We start from the raw sequence: 14,197 nt of genomic DNA, 5'->3' as shown, positions 1-14,197 counted from the left end.
CCTTGCATTGTATGGTGCCTTTTACTTTCTGAAAACTTTTAAACAGACATTTTCTGTTTTGATTGTTAAACAGCTCCCTGAACTAGATTGTACAAAAAACATTGTCCCCCTTTAATATATAGGAAAATTAAGACAGAAAGCAGTTATTTTCCCAAGCTTTCATAAATACTGGCCTTAGAGCTAGGGTTAGATCTCAGTGCCTATATCCTTAGAGAATAAAAGTTCATTTTAATATTAGTCTATGGAGAGTTTTGGGGGGTGTTGAATCTGCAATAATCAGCTGCAAACATTTTCTTTTCCTTTTTTTTTTTTTATCCTCACCCGAGGACATTTTCCTGTGTTTTTTTTTTTCAGGTAGAGTGGGGGAGAGAGAGAGAGAGAGAAAGAGAGAAACATTGACGTGAAAGGGACACATCAAGTGGCTGCCACTTGCACGACCAACCAGGGCCAGGGACAAACTGCAACCGAGGTACATGCCCTTAGCGGGAACCGAACCCGGGTCTCTCTGGAACACAGGCCGACACTCTAACCGCTGAGCCAAACCGGCCAGGGCAGCTGCAAACATTTTCATTGCCAGCTCTAAAAAGTTGTGAGGGTTCATGTGCCTCGCGTCTTCCGTGGGTACAGCTAACTAAGAGTGTTACTCCAATGCCAGGTTTTTCTGTTAACTTTGACCTGTTGTTTTTCATCTTAGTTCTTTGAATTTTACATTGTTTTGGTCCTTGGTGATTCAAACATATTTATAAATAGAGAATTAGGTTAATTACACTAGGTTTCCCCAAAAGTTCTGGAGCACTGTTAGCGGTAGTCCTCTTCCCTCATCACAAAGCTCCCTCCAGGGCTGTGCAGAGCTGTGCATGCTCACAAGCAGGCCACTCCGAGTCTGGAGGGTGAGGGTGAGGAGCAGCTAGGGTCTCCATGGCCACAAGGAAGGTTTTGCTGTTGGCATGAGCGCTTGGGAGCACTGACAGTATTGCACTCCTGGGTAGAGGTGCCTTTACTGGCTGTTGTCCTCTGTTCTTGGGAAGGCCTAGACGTAGACTCCACTCTGCCCCAAGGCCCATGCTTGAGATAACCTCCTCTATTGAGTGAGAGCTAGTCTTTTGTACTAGTGCTGTAGGCATTGCTGATGATAACCCCAGGAGCCCAGTCCATATGCTTTTTAAGTCAAAGATTTGCATTTCTGCTGCACATGATTTTATCAGGAAGAATAGTTCTCATCTCTGCAGCAGACCTCTTTCATTCCTGTTTTCGGTTATGATTATTCTACTGTGTGTTCCTATCCAGCCATTTTCATCTGATAATTACTTCTGCCCGTTGTCCTGCATCATTATGGTTTATTCTCTTTTCTTTAAAATTTTCTATCCTATCACTGGGATTTGAGAAATGAGAGGACGTACATCTGCTCAGTAAGTTTACCATCTTGAAAACATAAGTTTGCTTTAACTTATTTGGAGTGTGTTGTAGGCCTGGATTTTATTTCATAACAAAAGTAGCTTTTCTGATGGATTATTCTATGTACATTTGGACTCCCTACTTTTCATCTGGTGTACACAGAGGACTCTAGGCAAGGCAGCCCAGCGCCGGTTCCTGAGACAGAGTGTGCAGCCCATGTGCCTGGGTTTCGGTCGTGGTTCTGCCACTTGCCAGCTGCCTAACTTTGGGCAATTTATTTAATCTCTCTGTGCCTTAGTTTCTCGTCTGTACCATGGGGATAATGGTAGCACTTATTTCATTAGATTTGTTATAAGGAGTACATGAAAAATTTCAGCCCCATAATAAGTACTGTTTGGTGTCTGCTTTTACTCTTAGGGTATTAGCAACCCCCAATGCCAGATGCCTAGCATCCTGTTTTGGTAATTTTCTGTGAGAATGACGTGAAAACTTATGCTGGCCTTTCAAGGATTAATGTCCCTTACTGGGGCACTTGGGGCTCACTTTTATCCTGACCTTTGTTTAATTGGTTTTTCTTCTGTTGTGCACTGTTTTCTTTTTTAGGATAAGTAAACCAAAATGTACTAATGTGGGACTTAAGAAAAACAGGAATATTGTTTTTTCGGTAATCAGACCCACTTCTTGTTTTTTTTTTAATCCTCACCCGAGGATATTTTTCCATTTATCTTAAGATAGAGAAGGAGGGAGGGAGAGTTGACGTGAGAGGGACACATCGACTGATTGCCCTCACAAGACCCAACCAGGGCCAGGGACAAACCACAACCGAGTTACGTGCCCTTGACTGGAATCGAACCCGAGACTCTTTGGTCCGTGGGCCAGTGCTCTAACCACTGAGAAAACCGGCCAGGGCTCACCCACTTCTTTTTAATGATTTGAACATATATGTTTTTACTGTCTTTCAAACCAGTTCAATTTACATTAGCCATTTCCTCCTAACGAATAAACTATTTTGAAGGAAAAAAATGTAGTACATCAAAAGTGAAATGATAAAAGAGGTTTCCAGTTAATATGGAAGTGTCCCTATTTTTCATTAGTTGGGATAAACCCAAACTATGGGTAGAAATGTGTGGCAAGAGTGAGCAAGGCAGTCTCATTCATTGCCCTGGTAGAAAAGTATGTTTGAGTTCTTTTTTTTTGTTTGCTAAGGCTGCTTGGAAAATATGAGGCGGATTTGCCAGTCTTGAGGAAGATAGACCAGGGGACAGACTTTTACAGATCGGGCAAGGGAGTGACATTTGCCACTACCTTGTTTTATAAGAGTTAGGAAATACCCCGTGCTGCCAGCCTCACATGTTTGTGTAGGCAAGCATACCTTCCCAGATGGACATTAAAAAGGAATCTGTCCTGATTGCAGCGCCTCCCACAGATGTGTCTGCCCTGCATTCCTGTACGAGTAAACGAAAGACTACTAGCCCCATTTTCGTGCTTGACCTCTTTGGACAGTTGCCTGTGCTGAAGTGGACTTGATGTCCATATTGTGATGCTATCGGGCTGGCTGCTCATTTGGTGACTAAGTCAGGCGCACCGCTCAAGTATTAAGACTTCCACCCTGACTCAGACAGATTCCAGTTCTTTGAGGCTGAGCCAACCACTGCATTTATTGAGTCTTAAGATCCATAGTTGCTGCAATATTTTAAAAAATCAGTTATAACTCGGGACTAAGCTGATTTATCCCTTTTGTCGGGCAGAGGGCGTGTGTCTTTGGAATGAGAGTTAATGCAGACTACTGGGGGTTAATTCTCAGCTTTATAATGGAAGTCAGTCAAGGCAGCCCTGAAGCTATCAAATCAGGCTTCTGTGTGAGTTGTTGATTGGTTCCAGTTGTTAATAATTTTGGTTTTCTGTTCGATGTCAAGGATAACTAAACTGTAAACAAAATAGTAAAAAATTATTTTTGAGGAACAGAGGGCTTAATTGTGAATTGCTAATCTTGATGCTCAGGAAAGCAACTATATTTTGCAAAGTCCAACATTCTGGCTTTTAATGAAACGCAGATTGAATCCTGCCATCACAGTTTATTCCGTGATGGCCACTGAAGCTGCCGGCATGCCTAGAAGCTCACGGCAATGGCAGGAGAACTGCCAAGGAGCACAGCCCAGGAAAGACGACTGCGCTTGGCCTTGTGAAGGACAGAGGCTGGTGTCGATTAGCACAAAACAGCCGTCTTCTCGATTTGACACCTATCTGTGGAGAAGCCTGATCAAATTGCCATGCACTTTAGTTTCAACTACTGCATTTAAAGAATTGAGGGCTTTAATAATTACTCTGGTAGGTGGGATTATTCTAGTAGGTGGAATAGGTTAAGGCCCTTGACCCCTCAGAGGACTCCAGTTCCCTCCCCGCCTTGGCAGGCACATGTACTCCGAGCCTGCTGTGCACACTTGTGCTCAGACCGGTCCTGGCCCCAGAGCACTACTGCGGTCCTGGCCCAGGCTGCATTCCTCCGCTTCCCAAGGCCGTCTGCATCGCTTCTGAAATTTCACATTATCCCTGAAAGCCGATTGTCTAATCAGAGTGTGATTTGCTTTTTACCTTGACTAGTTTGGATATGGAGCCCAGGATTTCTTCTTTCACTTTAGTTGCAATATATATTTAAGATTCTATTCCTCGTTCCTCTCCGGGCCTCTGTGGCTGCAGGGGCACAACTGATTCACTGTTCCCTTATGATTTGATTTGTTCTTTCAGTTTGCTCTTGGTATTCATATATCTGTCTTATATTGTAACCTACTAAAATATAGGGTCCAGATCTTTATAGTTTTCTATTACTCTTTGCTTGATTAAGAGCACAATAAAAATGGTCGTTATGAGCTTGTGAAATACTTCAGCTCTGGGAAATTGTCCATTAATTCTTCAGCCATCAAATAATGGAAGATTATCTAGCATACATATGTGGAATGTGGTTTGCTGAACAAAGCTTATGTCATCAGTCTGGATTAATTTAATTTTACTACTTCATATTTTCGGCATGTAGAATTTTCAATTAATAATTCAAAAAATATGGGTTTAAGGAACATTGACATTAACAATATTTGAAGTAGCATCATTCACATATGTGATGGCATCTTAACTGTGTAAATAACATCATTTTTAATACGGAAAGTTATTTTAGTGTGTTTGGTTCCACATAGTTAAGATCTGCTAACGTGAGTGTAATGTGCTCTGCCATGCATTGCATACTGCATGTATTTTTTAATAGATAAAAATCCATTCCAGGTTTATGTTACCTAAATAAAAGCCAATCCACAAGGATGCATCCTTTTCCTTCATGCCTTGGGAAAGTCATAGATTTTCCTCACGCTTGTTTCTTGGCTTTTAGCATTATTTAAAAAAGAAAAAAAATCTGTATTTTAGTGCTGTAATATACATACGTTCTTTTTTTTAATCCTCACCTGAGGATATTTTTCTATTTATTTTCAAATAGAGTGGAGGGAGAAAGAGGGAGAGAAAGGGAGAGAGAGAGAAACATCCATGTTAGAGACACAGTGACTGGCTGCCTTCCGCATGACCCTGACCAGGGCTGGGGACGAACTGCAACTGAGGTACGTGCCCTTGACTAGAATCAAACCCACGACTCTTCGGTCTGTGGGCCAACACTCTACCACTGAGCCAAACCAGTCAAGGCTAAATGCGTTTTAAGGAAAATTATTCTTTTTTTTTTATTATGTTCATTTTTTAAATTGAAACTTTATTTGCAATGTCCTTAAGAACTTTTATAAATATATTTTTCTAACTTTAAAGTAATTCTGTTCTCTTGGTATTTTAGAAAAATACACAGATGCAGCTTCTCTGTACCCCTGCTGTTCGAATGACCTGCCAGGCCCTGTCTTGTGTGTGTGCAGCCAGGTCTCACATTGCCCTGGCTGGCCGTGAGGGCAGGTGAATGCTGTCCACTTCACACCAGCAGAATACCTTTTCCCTGCGAACACATTCTGCTCACCTCGTTCTCTCTAACGGCTGCATAATATTCCATTGCGTGGATATGTTATAATTTATTTACTCTGACTGTTGATAGATATTTAGATTGCGACCAGGGTTTTGCTAAAAATATGTCTGTTACAATGAATATCTTTATACTCTTATACAAATACATATTTTTAGAAATCAGTCCATTGGTATGCACATTATATGTTTGCTATCTTGTCAAATTCTTTTCCAAAAAGGATTTTGTACAAATTTGCAGCCCTACGAGGAATGTATAAAGATTCCTGTTTTTGTATATTAGGTGTAATTTTTAAGGTATATGTCTTCAGCGGATTCTTGTAGCTTTTGTGAATCATTTAATATACTACATTGGAATTTTTCAGGAGATAATGTATAAGCTTCAGTTTCTTAGGGACCAATATTAAAGAAATTTATTGGATGGAATAGACTAAAAATCAAGGTACTTTGTTTTATTGTCTGAACTTGGCCAGACTATTAATCTTAAGCTCAGTACCAGCCAGTGATTACTCTGGAAGCCTTTGGTTTTCCAGTAGGCTTTCTCCTGGCATCTATATTTGGGCTTCTAGGTGAATGTGAGAACTAGCGGTGGAAAGGTGGAAGACTCTGCCCTTTTCTAGTGTGACCCATATATGGTAACACAACCCGACTCTCCTAATTTGCTTTTGATCCTTGGAACTTTGGTGAGAGAGGATCTACTCCAAGCAGGAGCCTGTTCTAAAATGTGAGTTGTATACAGTCGTCTTCTACGAAGGGACATCGTCTACCATTTCTTCTTCCTTTCTCTTCTTTAAAAAGAGATCATTTGGCATGTTCTTTCAGCTTACAGAAGCGTAGCCAGCCGCCCCTCCTTTGGGTGGGTTAGATCAGCCTCTCCAGGCAGTACTTTGAAGTCTGTGAAATACATTGGTAATTTAGGCTGACACACTTGGCAGGCCGTTTAAAAAGCAGAATTGTTTGATGCCATGACACAAGAGATCTGTTAACTGAGTTATAAAGAACTGAGTCACTTGCAGCAAACCCTAATTTTGCATGAAATTTAAATGGGTCTTGTTTTGTGGCGTGAGTGAGCTTTGTGATGTAACGTGGTCCCTCAGCGCCCAGTCTTAGGAAATGGAGTTGGCCATACCTCGAACTTCTCCAGGGAGGAGTGGGAGGAAGTGGGCATGTGGTTATTTTTCTCTGTTTTCAGTTCAGCCACAGTAGAGGGACTATCTGAGCAAGATGTGAGGAAGCCAGTCTAGAGGAGTGGTAGCTTGTGGGAAATGTGGAAAATCAGCCACTCAGTGGTGGGGGTTGCGAGGGGCTGCCAAAATAATGTTTAATTTAATTCTTATGGTGGGCTGGGTACAATGCTCTAAAATTCAGTGACCTTTCTTAAAAATATTGCGGAATTGAATATAAAAATCTATAGCTCATTTCTGTGTGTGTGTGTGTGTGTACGTGTACAAAATGTGTGTGCTATAAACATCCTGAAACCTTGGAGTTTAATTTTTTTTTTTAAAGTCCTGTATTTTTTTTTATTTTGTAATTTTATTATTCTGATCACCAAACTCACTTAATTTGTAGTTTTGAATTTCTAAGTCTTTAAACTGGATGTGGATCCTCTTATCAGAAAGGTAAGTTTTACATAGTTTGCGATCAGGAAAGAAGTGTCCCAAGGCCAAGGTTACCAAAACAGCTTCCAGTTTGGGTTGCTAAGCTGGCAGCGTTCCTGCCGGCTGTTTCTCGCAGCAGAGTGGAGCAACTAAGTGGTTTCAGTAAGTGTCTGTGTGTTAAAGTGGAAGCATGTGACACCAGCAAATGGGTACCACATGGCAGAGATGCCCAGCAGCAGCGAAGTATTATGAAAGGGATAATTTAGTTCTTTTCCGTTTCATTTTTTTCCCTTCAGGGAGGGAGAGACAGGAGGGAGAGAGAGAGAGAGAGATTGAGAGATCGAGATTTCCTACAGAGGAATCAGGCCCCTCATTTTAGTTTATGCATGAGGTTGGTTTATTGGGGTTTTATGCCTGTCTGATTTTAACATTAATCTTTATTCTTATACCTTCAAGTAAAGCTTTTAGATACCACATTTCTTTATCTTTGCAAGTGGAAATGACAGAGACAGCCGGACGGCACTCTCTTTCTTACATCAGTTGACTCTTGTGCTGACTTAGAATGTGCCCCGTTGTCTGGTCTCGCTTGTTGAATAGTTGTTTGTGTGGTTACCTCCCTTTCCAGGCTTTATTCAGTTATTCAGAAAATAACTGTCAGGGTTTGGTTTGTGCAGGCCCTGTGCTGGCTCTGACCGTCATCCTCTAGGGATGCAGACAGGAAGTGCCTTGCATATAGGAGGTACTGAGAATGTTACGTGGCAGGGACTTGACTTCTCCATGTGTGGTCAGCCAGTGTTGCACTTAGCATACACTTTCCATGAGTGACAGTATTGTTGATGGCTAGAAACTTTAGTTAACTGACTTCTAAAAATAATTTACTCCAGCTGCTTACCTAGAGTTCTCAGAAACCTTTAGAACAAACATCTGTTTATCATATTAAAAACATTTCAAGAAAGGACACCCTTGACTATATTAGGTAGGTAAACATCCATACATAAGTTTACCCTTATAGTATTTGTTGTCATTTAAATCCTTTAGAGATTTAGATTTCCACTGTATAGTGGAAAGAGCATGGGTTTTGGAGTCAAGTGATTGGTTAAATCCTGGTTTTATAACTTATTAGCTATGTAATTAATTACAGTTAGCTCCAGCCAGTAGGCTTGGCTTTGTGCAAAATCTTTCTGCACTTTTGTTTCTCCATTTTATTCTCCCCATTGTATTTTATAGGGATAATAACACCTCGCTTACATGGTTGTCTTAGGAATTGAGTAAGAATATAGGTATGTTGACAGACAGGTACTACCTGCCACATGGTAGATAAACAGTTGACATTAGTTTCCCTTTTCTTTTTGCCCCATTTATTTGCTCACTTTTGTATAAATTGCTTTCGTGGTTGAGTATAGTGTCTTTTTTTTTTTTTAATCCTCACCCGAGGACATTTTTCCTTTTTTTTTTGTTCAGGTAGAGTGGGAGGGAGAGAGAGGAACAGAGAGAGAGAGAGAAACATCGATGTGAAAGGAACACATCGAGTGGCTGCCACCCGCACAACCAACCAGGGCCGGGGACAAACTGCAACCGAGGTACTTGCCCTTAGCGGGAACCGAACCCGGGTCTCTCAGGACCGCAGGCCGACGCTCTAACCGCTGAGCCAAACCGGCCAGGGCAAGGGTATAGTGTCTTAAAATACCCACGTTTTATTTGGATATCTGGAAGGTAAAAGGCATTCAATATTTTATGTCATTTATGCACTGGGAATTATTAATCAAAAACCTTCAAGGCTACCTGGCCAGTGTGGCTCAGTGGATTGAGCGTCGTCCCATGGACTGAGAGGTCCCGGTTCAATTCCCAGTCAGGGCACGTGCCCGGGTTTCAAGCTTGATCCCCAGTGAGGGGTGTGCAGGAGGCAGTCGATCAATGTTTCTCTCTCACATTGATGTTTCTATCTCTCTCTCTAAAAAGTCAATAAAAATATATTAAAAAACAAACCTTTGAGGCTGAAGTTTTTCTGAAAGAAAGGGTTTGTTGAGCTGTATGCTAGCCGGAGAAAGGACAGGTCCTGGCACGGCAGTCTGAGCCACCAGCCGCAGGGTATGATGGAGATGGCAGACATGCCTGCCTTCCTAGGCCTGGAGTTTGGAGAAGAAAGATGCAGGTTGTTTGGAAAGAATGTGTAGGAGCTATTGATATGGAGGGCTGGCAAAGGAGAAATGAGGGACAGTTCTGGGATAGGTGCATAGTCCACAGGGTGCTTTTGGATTGGTTGTGGGCAACAGTCTGGAGAGTTCCCACGTAACCAGGATGCGGAGGCTCTGCTGGTCAGCTATTCTCTCTAGATTACTGAGGAAATAGCAACCTGAAGTGAATGCAGTTTCAACGTACATTCTGGAATGTAAGAGTCATTTGTTGGTTTTGGCTCTTCTGCTGTTAACTGATCAACCCCTTTTTGTCTCTTCCTTGTACCCTACTGCCAGCCCACTCACTGTCTTTGAACTTGGGACATCTCAGAATTTTTCCTTCTCAGAATAAATCTGTGAAAGAACTTTTGCTCAATACATGCTTTTTATTTTCAGTTTGTTCCCTGATAGACATTAGTTTGTTTTTTCTCTTTTCCTACTTTGAAAAGTGAAATGAGACCAACATTCATTCAGTGTTTGTGTTAGAGCTGTGGTTTCCTCTAGAATTTATTGAAGGGCCATGAGTATACATACCCGTTATAAAGTAATGATCACCACTGAATTTGAGTCTACCTTTATATGCTATACACTTCTTTTTTTTCTTTTTTTTTAATGTTTTTATATGGGTTTAGATTTTTGTAACCATCATTTTATCACCCTTAGACCCCCTTGTGTTTTCTATTGTAGTCACATTTTTTTTCTCCACATCTGACCTCAGGCAAACACTATCTTTTCTTGGTTGCTATAGTTTTGCCTTATCCAGAATGTCATACAAATAGACTCATGTTTTGAGACTGGCCTCTTTTATTCAGCATAGTGCCCTTGAGCTTAATCTGAATTGTCAAGTCTATCAATAGTTTGTTCCTTTTTATTGATGAGTACTATTCTGTTCTATGGATGAACCAGTTTGTTTATGCAGTCACCCATCAGGGTTCATTTGGACTGTTGCAAATGAACAATATTACCTGTTGAAAAATATTACCATTTCTAAGTTCCGAATTTCAAAGCAGAATAATATATACTAATCAAGGGAAAAATGGGAAATAGATAAGACTTTAAAAAATTATCCCTGCCCACATATCACTGCTGTTAATATGTAAGTGCATTTGCTTTTCCCTGTGCGTGGAGTTGGTTGGCTTGTGGTTATATTTACATAGTATAATTCTTATCTTCATATATTGCTTTTTTTCCTGTTTTAATTGTGAAAAGTGTATATAACATATGGCTTAAAAAGATTACTGTCAAGCAAACACAAGTGTAGCCATCAGCATAAGAAATGGAATATTGCCAGTATCTTAAGCTTCAAGACTCTTCCCTATTGTATCACCTTCCCTTTGCCCAGAGGAATCACCGTCCTCACTTTTGCGATAGTCATTCCTCTTTGCTTCATAATTTCCATACTTATATATTCTTCCTGTTTCTTTCATTTACTATTTCAGGTATTTGCTCTAACTCTGTTATAAATCTTAGTAAAGGTGCTTTTTTTCCTAACTTCCCTATTAGAAATAATGCTTTGTGCAGAAATAATATATTTTTACATGTCACCTTTTATGTGTATTTAGGATTATTTTTTTTATAGTATTGTGAATAAAAGGTTATGAAGTTTTAAGGCTTTAATGTATGTTGCTAAATTGCTTACAGAGTCTTTACCAGTTTGTACCACTGAAGCCTCTTGTTCCTGGGGCAGCACTTGGGTTTCTATACCTACCCCAGATAAAGACACCTCAGAGAATTTGGTGGTTGAAAGACCATATTTTTTGTATTTGAGGTTGAGTGGTTCTCTGTGTGTTATGATTTTCTTTTTTGTTGGCTGCCCAAGTTTGTATTGGGTTAAATCAAATTCTTAAGTAATGGTCACCATGGCTTTGTGACTGATTTTTCTTTTATCTTTTCAGATGTAGGTGCAAGAAACTGCAGGCATCTCTGCGCTGTTTATTACAACAAGAATCCTGGGTTTGAGATCATCCATGGGCTGCTGGACAGAATTATGCAGCTGCTTGGCGTGCCTCCCGGAGAAAAGCAGGGGGGATATGTGATAAGAGCGTCCGAAGGTAGGACAGAGTTAGTAATAATGTAATGAACGGGCCTAGCCTCAGTTTTGATAAAGTTTTCGTTTGTTTGTTTGTTTTCATTTAGGGGGAGGCGGGAGACAGAGCCTCATTTCAATTACTTGCTAGTATCTTCTAGAAGATACCCCTTTTCCTCCTACGTTTAGGGAAAATGCTTCTCAGCTCCTGTGCTGCACAGTGTACTCTCATCCCAGCTGGGCATTGCGACCCCCAGTTCCTGGCACTGTCAAGCCACCCCCACCGTAGTGAACCCACAAGTCCAAACGGGAAGCTGCGAGAACCTAAGCTGGTGATTTGTGCTCCAGAGCCACCTGCCTAAGGCCTTTACGGCAACAGTTATTCTGAAAGACTTCACATGTATGTTAATGAAATCCTAAAGCTGACTGACGAAGGGTACAGCACAGTCTGCAGGAGAGTTTAAGTTCGGCTGAGCAGCGGGTGTGCGCACTCCCTGTGCTCACTTCCCATTATCCGAGACTTCTGAAATGCTCACTTCTCATAGCCCTAGGGCTGCAGTCTGAGTTTATTTTGTCAGGCAAGAGATCCAGAAACAACTTGAAAGAAGTACTTTACTACTTGTTTCTGCTATTTACCTGGTAATTTTTTATAGCTATATTTGGCTTCTTAAAATTTTAACAAAACATTCATTTTACAGAAGTTACTTAGCAGTTACTTGTAGTGGTATGAGGTTGGGGGACATGTTTTAGTTTTTCCCTTAGATTTCTTTTTTTTAGTCCTCTGGGATTGTTTATTGTTTTTGGTTTGTTTTAATTTGAAAACATCTTTGAAAATGCAATAATCTGGAAATATATGGGCCCTTTTAGGTTGAAGATTTGTGGGCTTGTCTGTTTCTAATAATTAAAATTGAGAAATTGAGTATTGTTTTCTACCACACCTTGAATTAGAAATAACCAGTGAAGATGTGTTATGCTTCTGGAATGCTAGAGTGTCAGAACTGCATCTCGGTGTTCATCAAGTCCAACTTCCTGGTTTGACAAGTGAAGTTAAGTGAGTCAGGCTGAGTCACCCATGTAGAACCTGAGGTCTCTGCTTCCCGGTGTTCTTTCCACAAGGCCAAGTTGCTTGCCTTCTTTATACCTTTTACCGTTAAACAAAAACCTACGAGGCTGACAGTTTTTCTGAAAGAAAGGGTTTGTCGAGCCATATGCTAGCCAGGGAAGGGCAGGTCCTGGTGCGTGCAGTTCGAGCACCCGCAGCATGGCGCAGTGGATCTGGAGAAGATATAAGTTGTTTAGAAAGAATTTAAATTAGCGAGATAGATGGGGTGGGAGAAGGTGAAGCAGGGCAGGTTCTGGGAAGGTGTGGATTCCAGCAGGGAGTGGGTGCTTGATGATTTCAGGTCGGTTGTGGGCAGCAGTCGGGGAAGTTCACGCATAATCGAGATGTGGTGGCCTCTATTGGTGAGCTGTTCTTTTTGATAGGAGCTAAAATTGTGAGCAGTCTCTTGTTGAATTTGGTCAGTGGCTGTTAATGGATTAACTCTCCGTGTCTTCTTCCCACCCTCCGATCTGCTATTATTTAATTTAGGACAGCTCAGAATTGTTTCTCCTGTCATGACTCATTCACCAGTTTACTTTTCGAGAATTCTGTAAGATCTGCCTTAAGGTCATCCATGTTTACCGCAACATGGAAGCTGATGTGACACAACTTTACCTTCTGAAGTCCTCGCAGAAATCTTACCGTATCAACAGATAAACTGGATAAAAATCACTTCTCTGAAACAGATGATGCCATGTACATGAGGTCTAATTTTTTTCTTACTTGAAAGGTTGCAAAGAGCTGAAATGGTTAATTGGAGCATAATTTACTGTTTTTTTCTTTATTATTGAAAGTATTACAGATGTTTCCCCCTTTTTTCACCATTGACATAATTTATTGTTGATACACTTGCATATGTAACTTTTACATTAATGATGTGTCTGTAAACCATAAGGAAATGTCTTTTTTTTGTTTTCTGGTGCGTGCCCCTAGCGGGAACCAAACCCGGGTCTCTCTGGTCTGCAGGCCAATGCTCCAACCGCTGAGCCAAACCGGCCAGGGCTAAGCCAATATCTTAAAATTATGACTCTCCTGCCTCAATAAGCTCCTTAAACATTTCTTTCCCAGAAAAAGCTGAGTTTCCAGCCATGAGGCAGGCTTCAAGAGACAAGGACAGGTAGGACACAGGCTCTGCTATTGAGCCTGCAACAGGGAAGACCACTGCACGCCAATGCTCACGCCAGGCTGCCCACGAGTGCCTTGAGGTTTCCAAGGGGGAGGTGGGCAGCTTCTTGAGGGCATCTGGGAAAGCATTCGTGAGCTTCTGGGAAGTGGGATGGGCCTCTGAAGCAAGGACAGGCGGGGACAGAGGAAGCAAGGCAACCACATAGAGCCAGGAATGACAGGGAACGTGGCCTGGTGCAGTTTGGTTTGACTATAGGGTGAGGAAGAAGCTTAGGACTGTATTTAGAGTTCTGAATGCTAGAATAAAGGATCTTAGCTAACTAGGGGGAAGATACTAAAGCTCCTTCTTCCTTTATTTTTTTAAGTGGGTGAGTGATGATTAGATCTTTACTTCAGAGAGATTAATCTGGCAGCAGTATGAAGGTTGGGTTGCATACAGAGTAGGGGTGAAGAGATGGGTGAATAAATTATAGTGTATTCTAGAGCAGTTGGAGTGAGGACTTGAACTTGAATGTTGCATGGATATACTGAAAAGAAGACTGATATAAGAAACTAGGAAGATAGAAGCTACAGCACTCAGCATTTGGAAACATTCATGATATGTGCCACTTGGAACTTTTTGTGATACAACTAATATGTATTGATTTCCTTTATTAAAGTCAGATTTTAATCATTCTAAACCTATGAGACTAATTTGAATCCTATTTATTTATTTTAGCACCGAAACAATATGTATCCCTAATATGTAGATGTCTGGTGTTTTGGTTTGGAGTGTATT

At 41.1% G+C, this 14,197-nt stretch overlaps 1 protein-coding gene across 4 annotated transcripts in view; it reads left to right on the top strand.

Annotated features, from left to right (window-relative positions):
* Positions 1 to 14,197, top strand: part of FARSB (phenylalanyl-tRNA synthetase subunit beta) — a 66,024-nt gene that overhangs the window by 31,554 nt on the left and 20,273 nt on the right. The window contains exons 16-17 of one of the 4 annotated variants that reach the window (XM_036254298.1): positions 11,062 to 11,217; positions 12,784 to 12,863. In XM_036254298.1, coding sequence (XP_036110191.1) covers positions 11,062 to 11,217; positions 12,784 to 12,848 — 221 coding nt within the window. In that variant the 3' untranslated portion in view covers positions 12,849 to 12,863. Of the gene's footprint in view, positions 1 to 1,287; positions 1,317 to 3,449; positions 3,669 to 11,061; positions 11,218 to 12,783; positions 12,864 to 14,197 lie in introns of those variants that run through there. The other 3 variants (XM_036254297.1, XM_036254300.1, XM_036254299.1) reach the window with 3 other exon arrangements.

The sequence above is a fragment of the Molossus molossus genome, unplaced genomic scaffold, assembly GCF_014108415.1.
Source record: "Molossus molossus isolate mMolMol1 unplaced genomic scaffold, mMolMol1.p scaffold_m16_p_11, whole genome shotgun sequence".
NCBI classification, from domain to species: domain Eukaryota; kingdom Metazoa; phylum Chordata; class Mammalia; order Chiroptera; family Molossidae; genus Molossus; species Molossus molossus.
The sequence above is the reverse complement of the archived record's forward strand: the minus strand, read 5'-3'. Positions and strand labels throughout refer to the sequence as shown.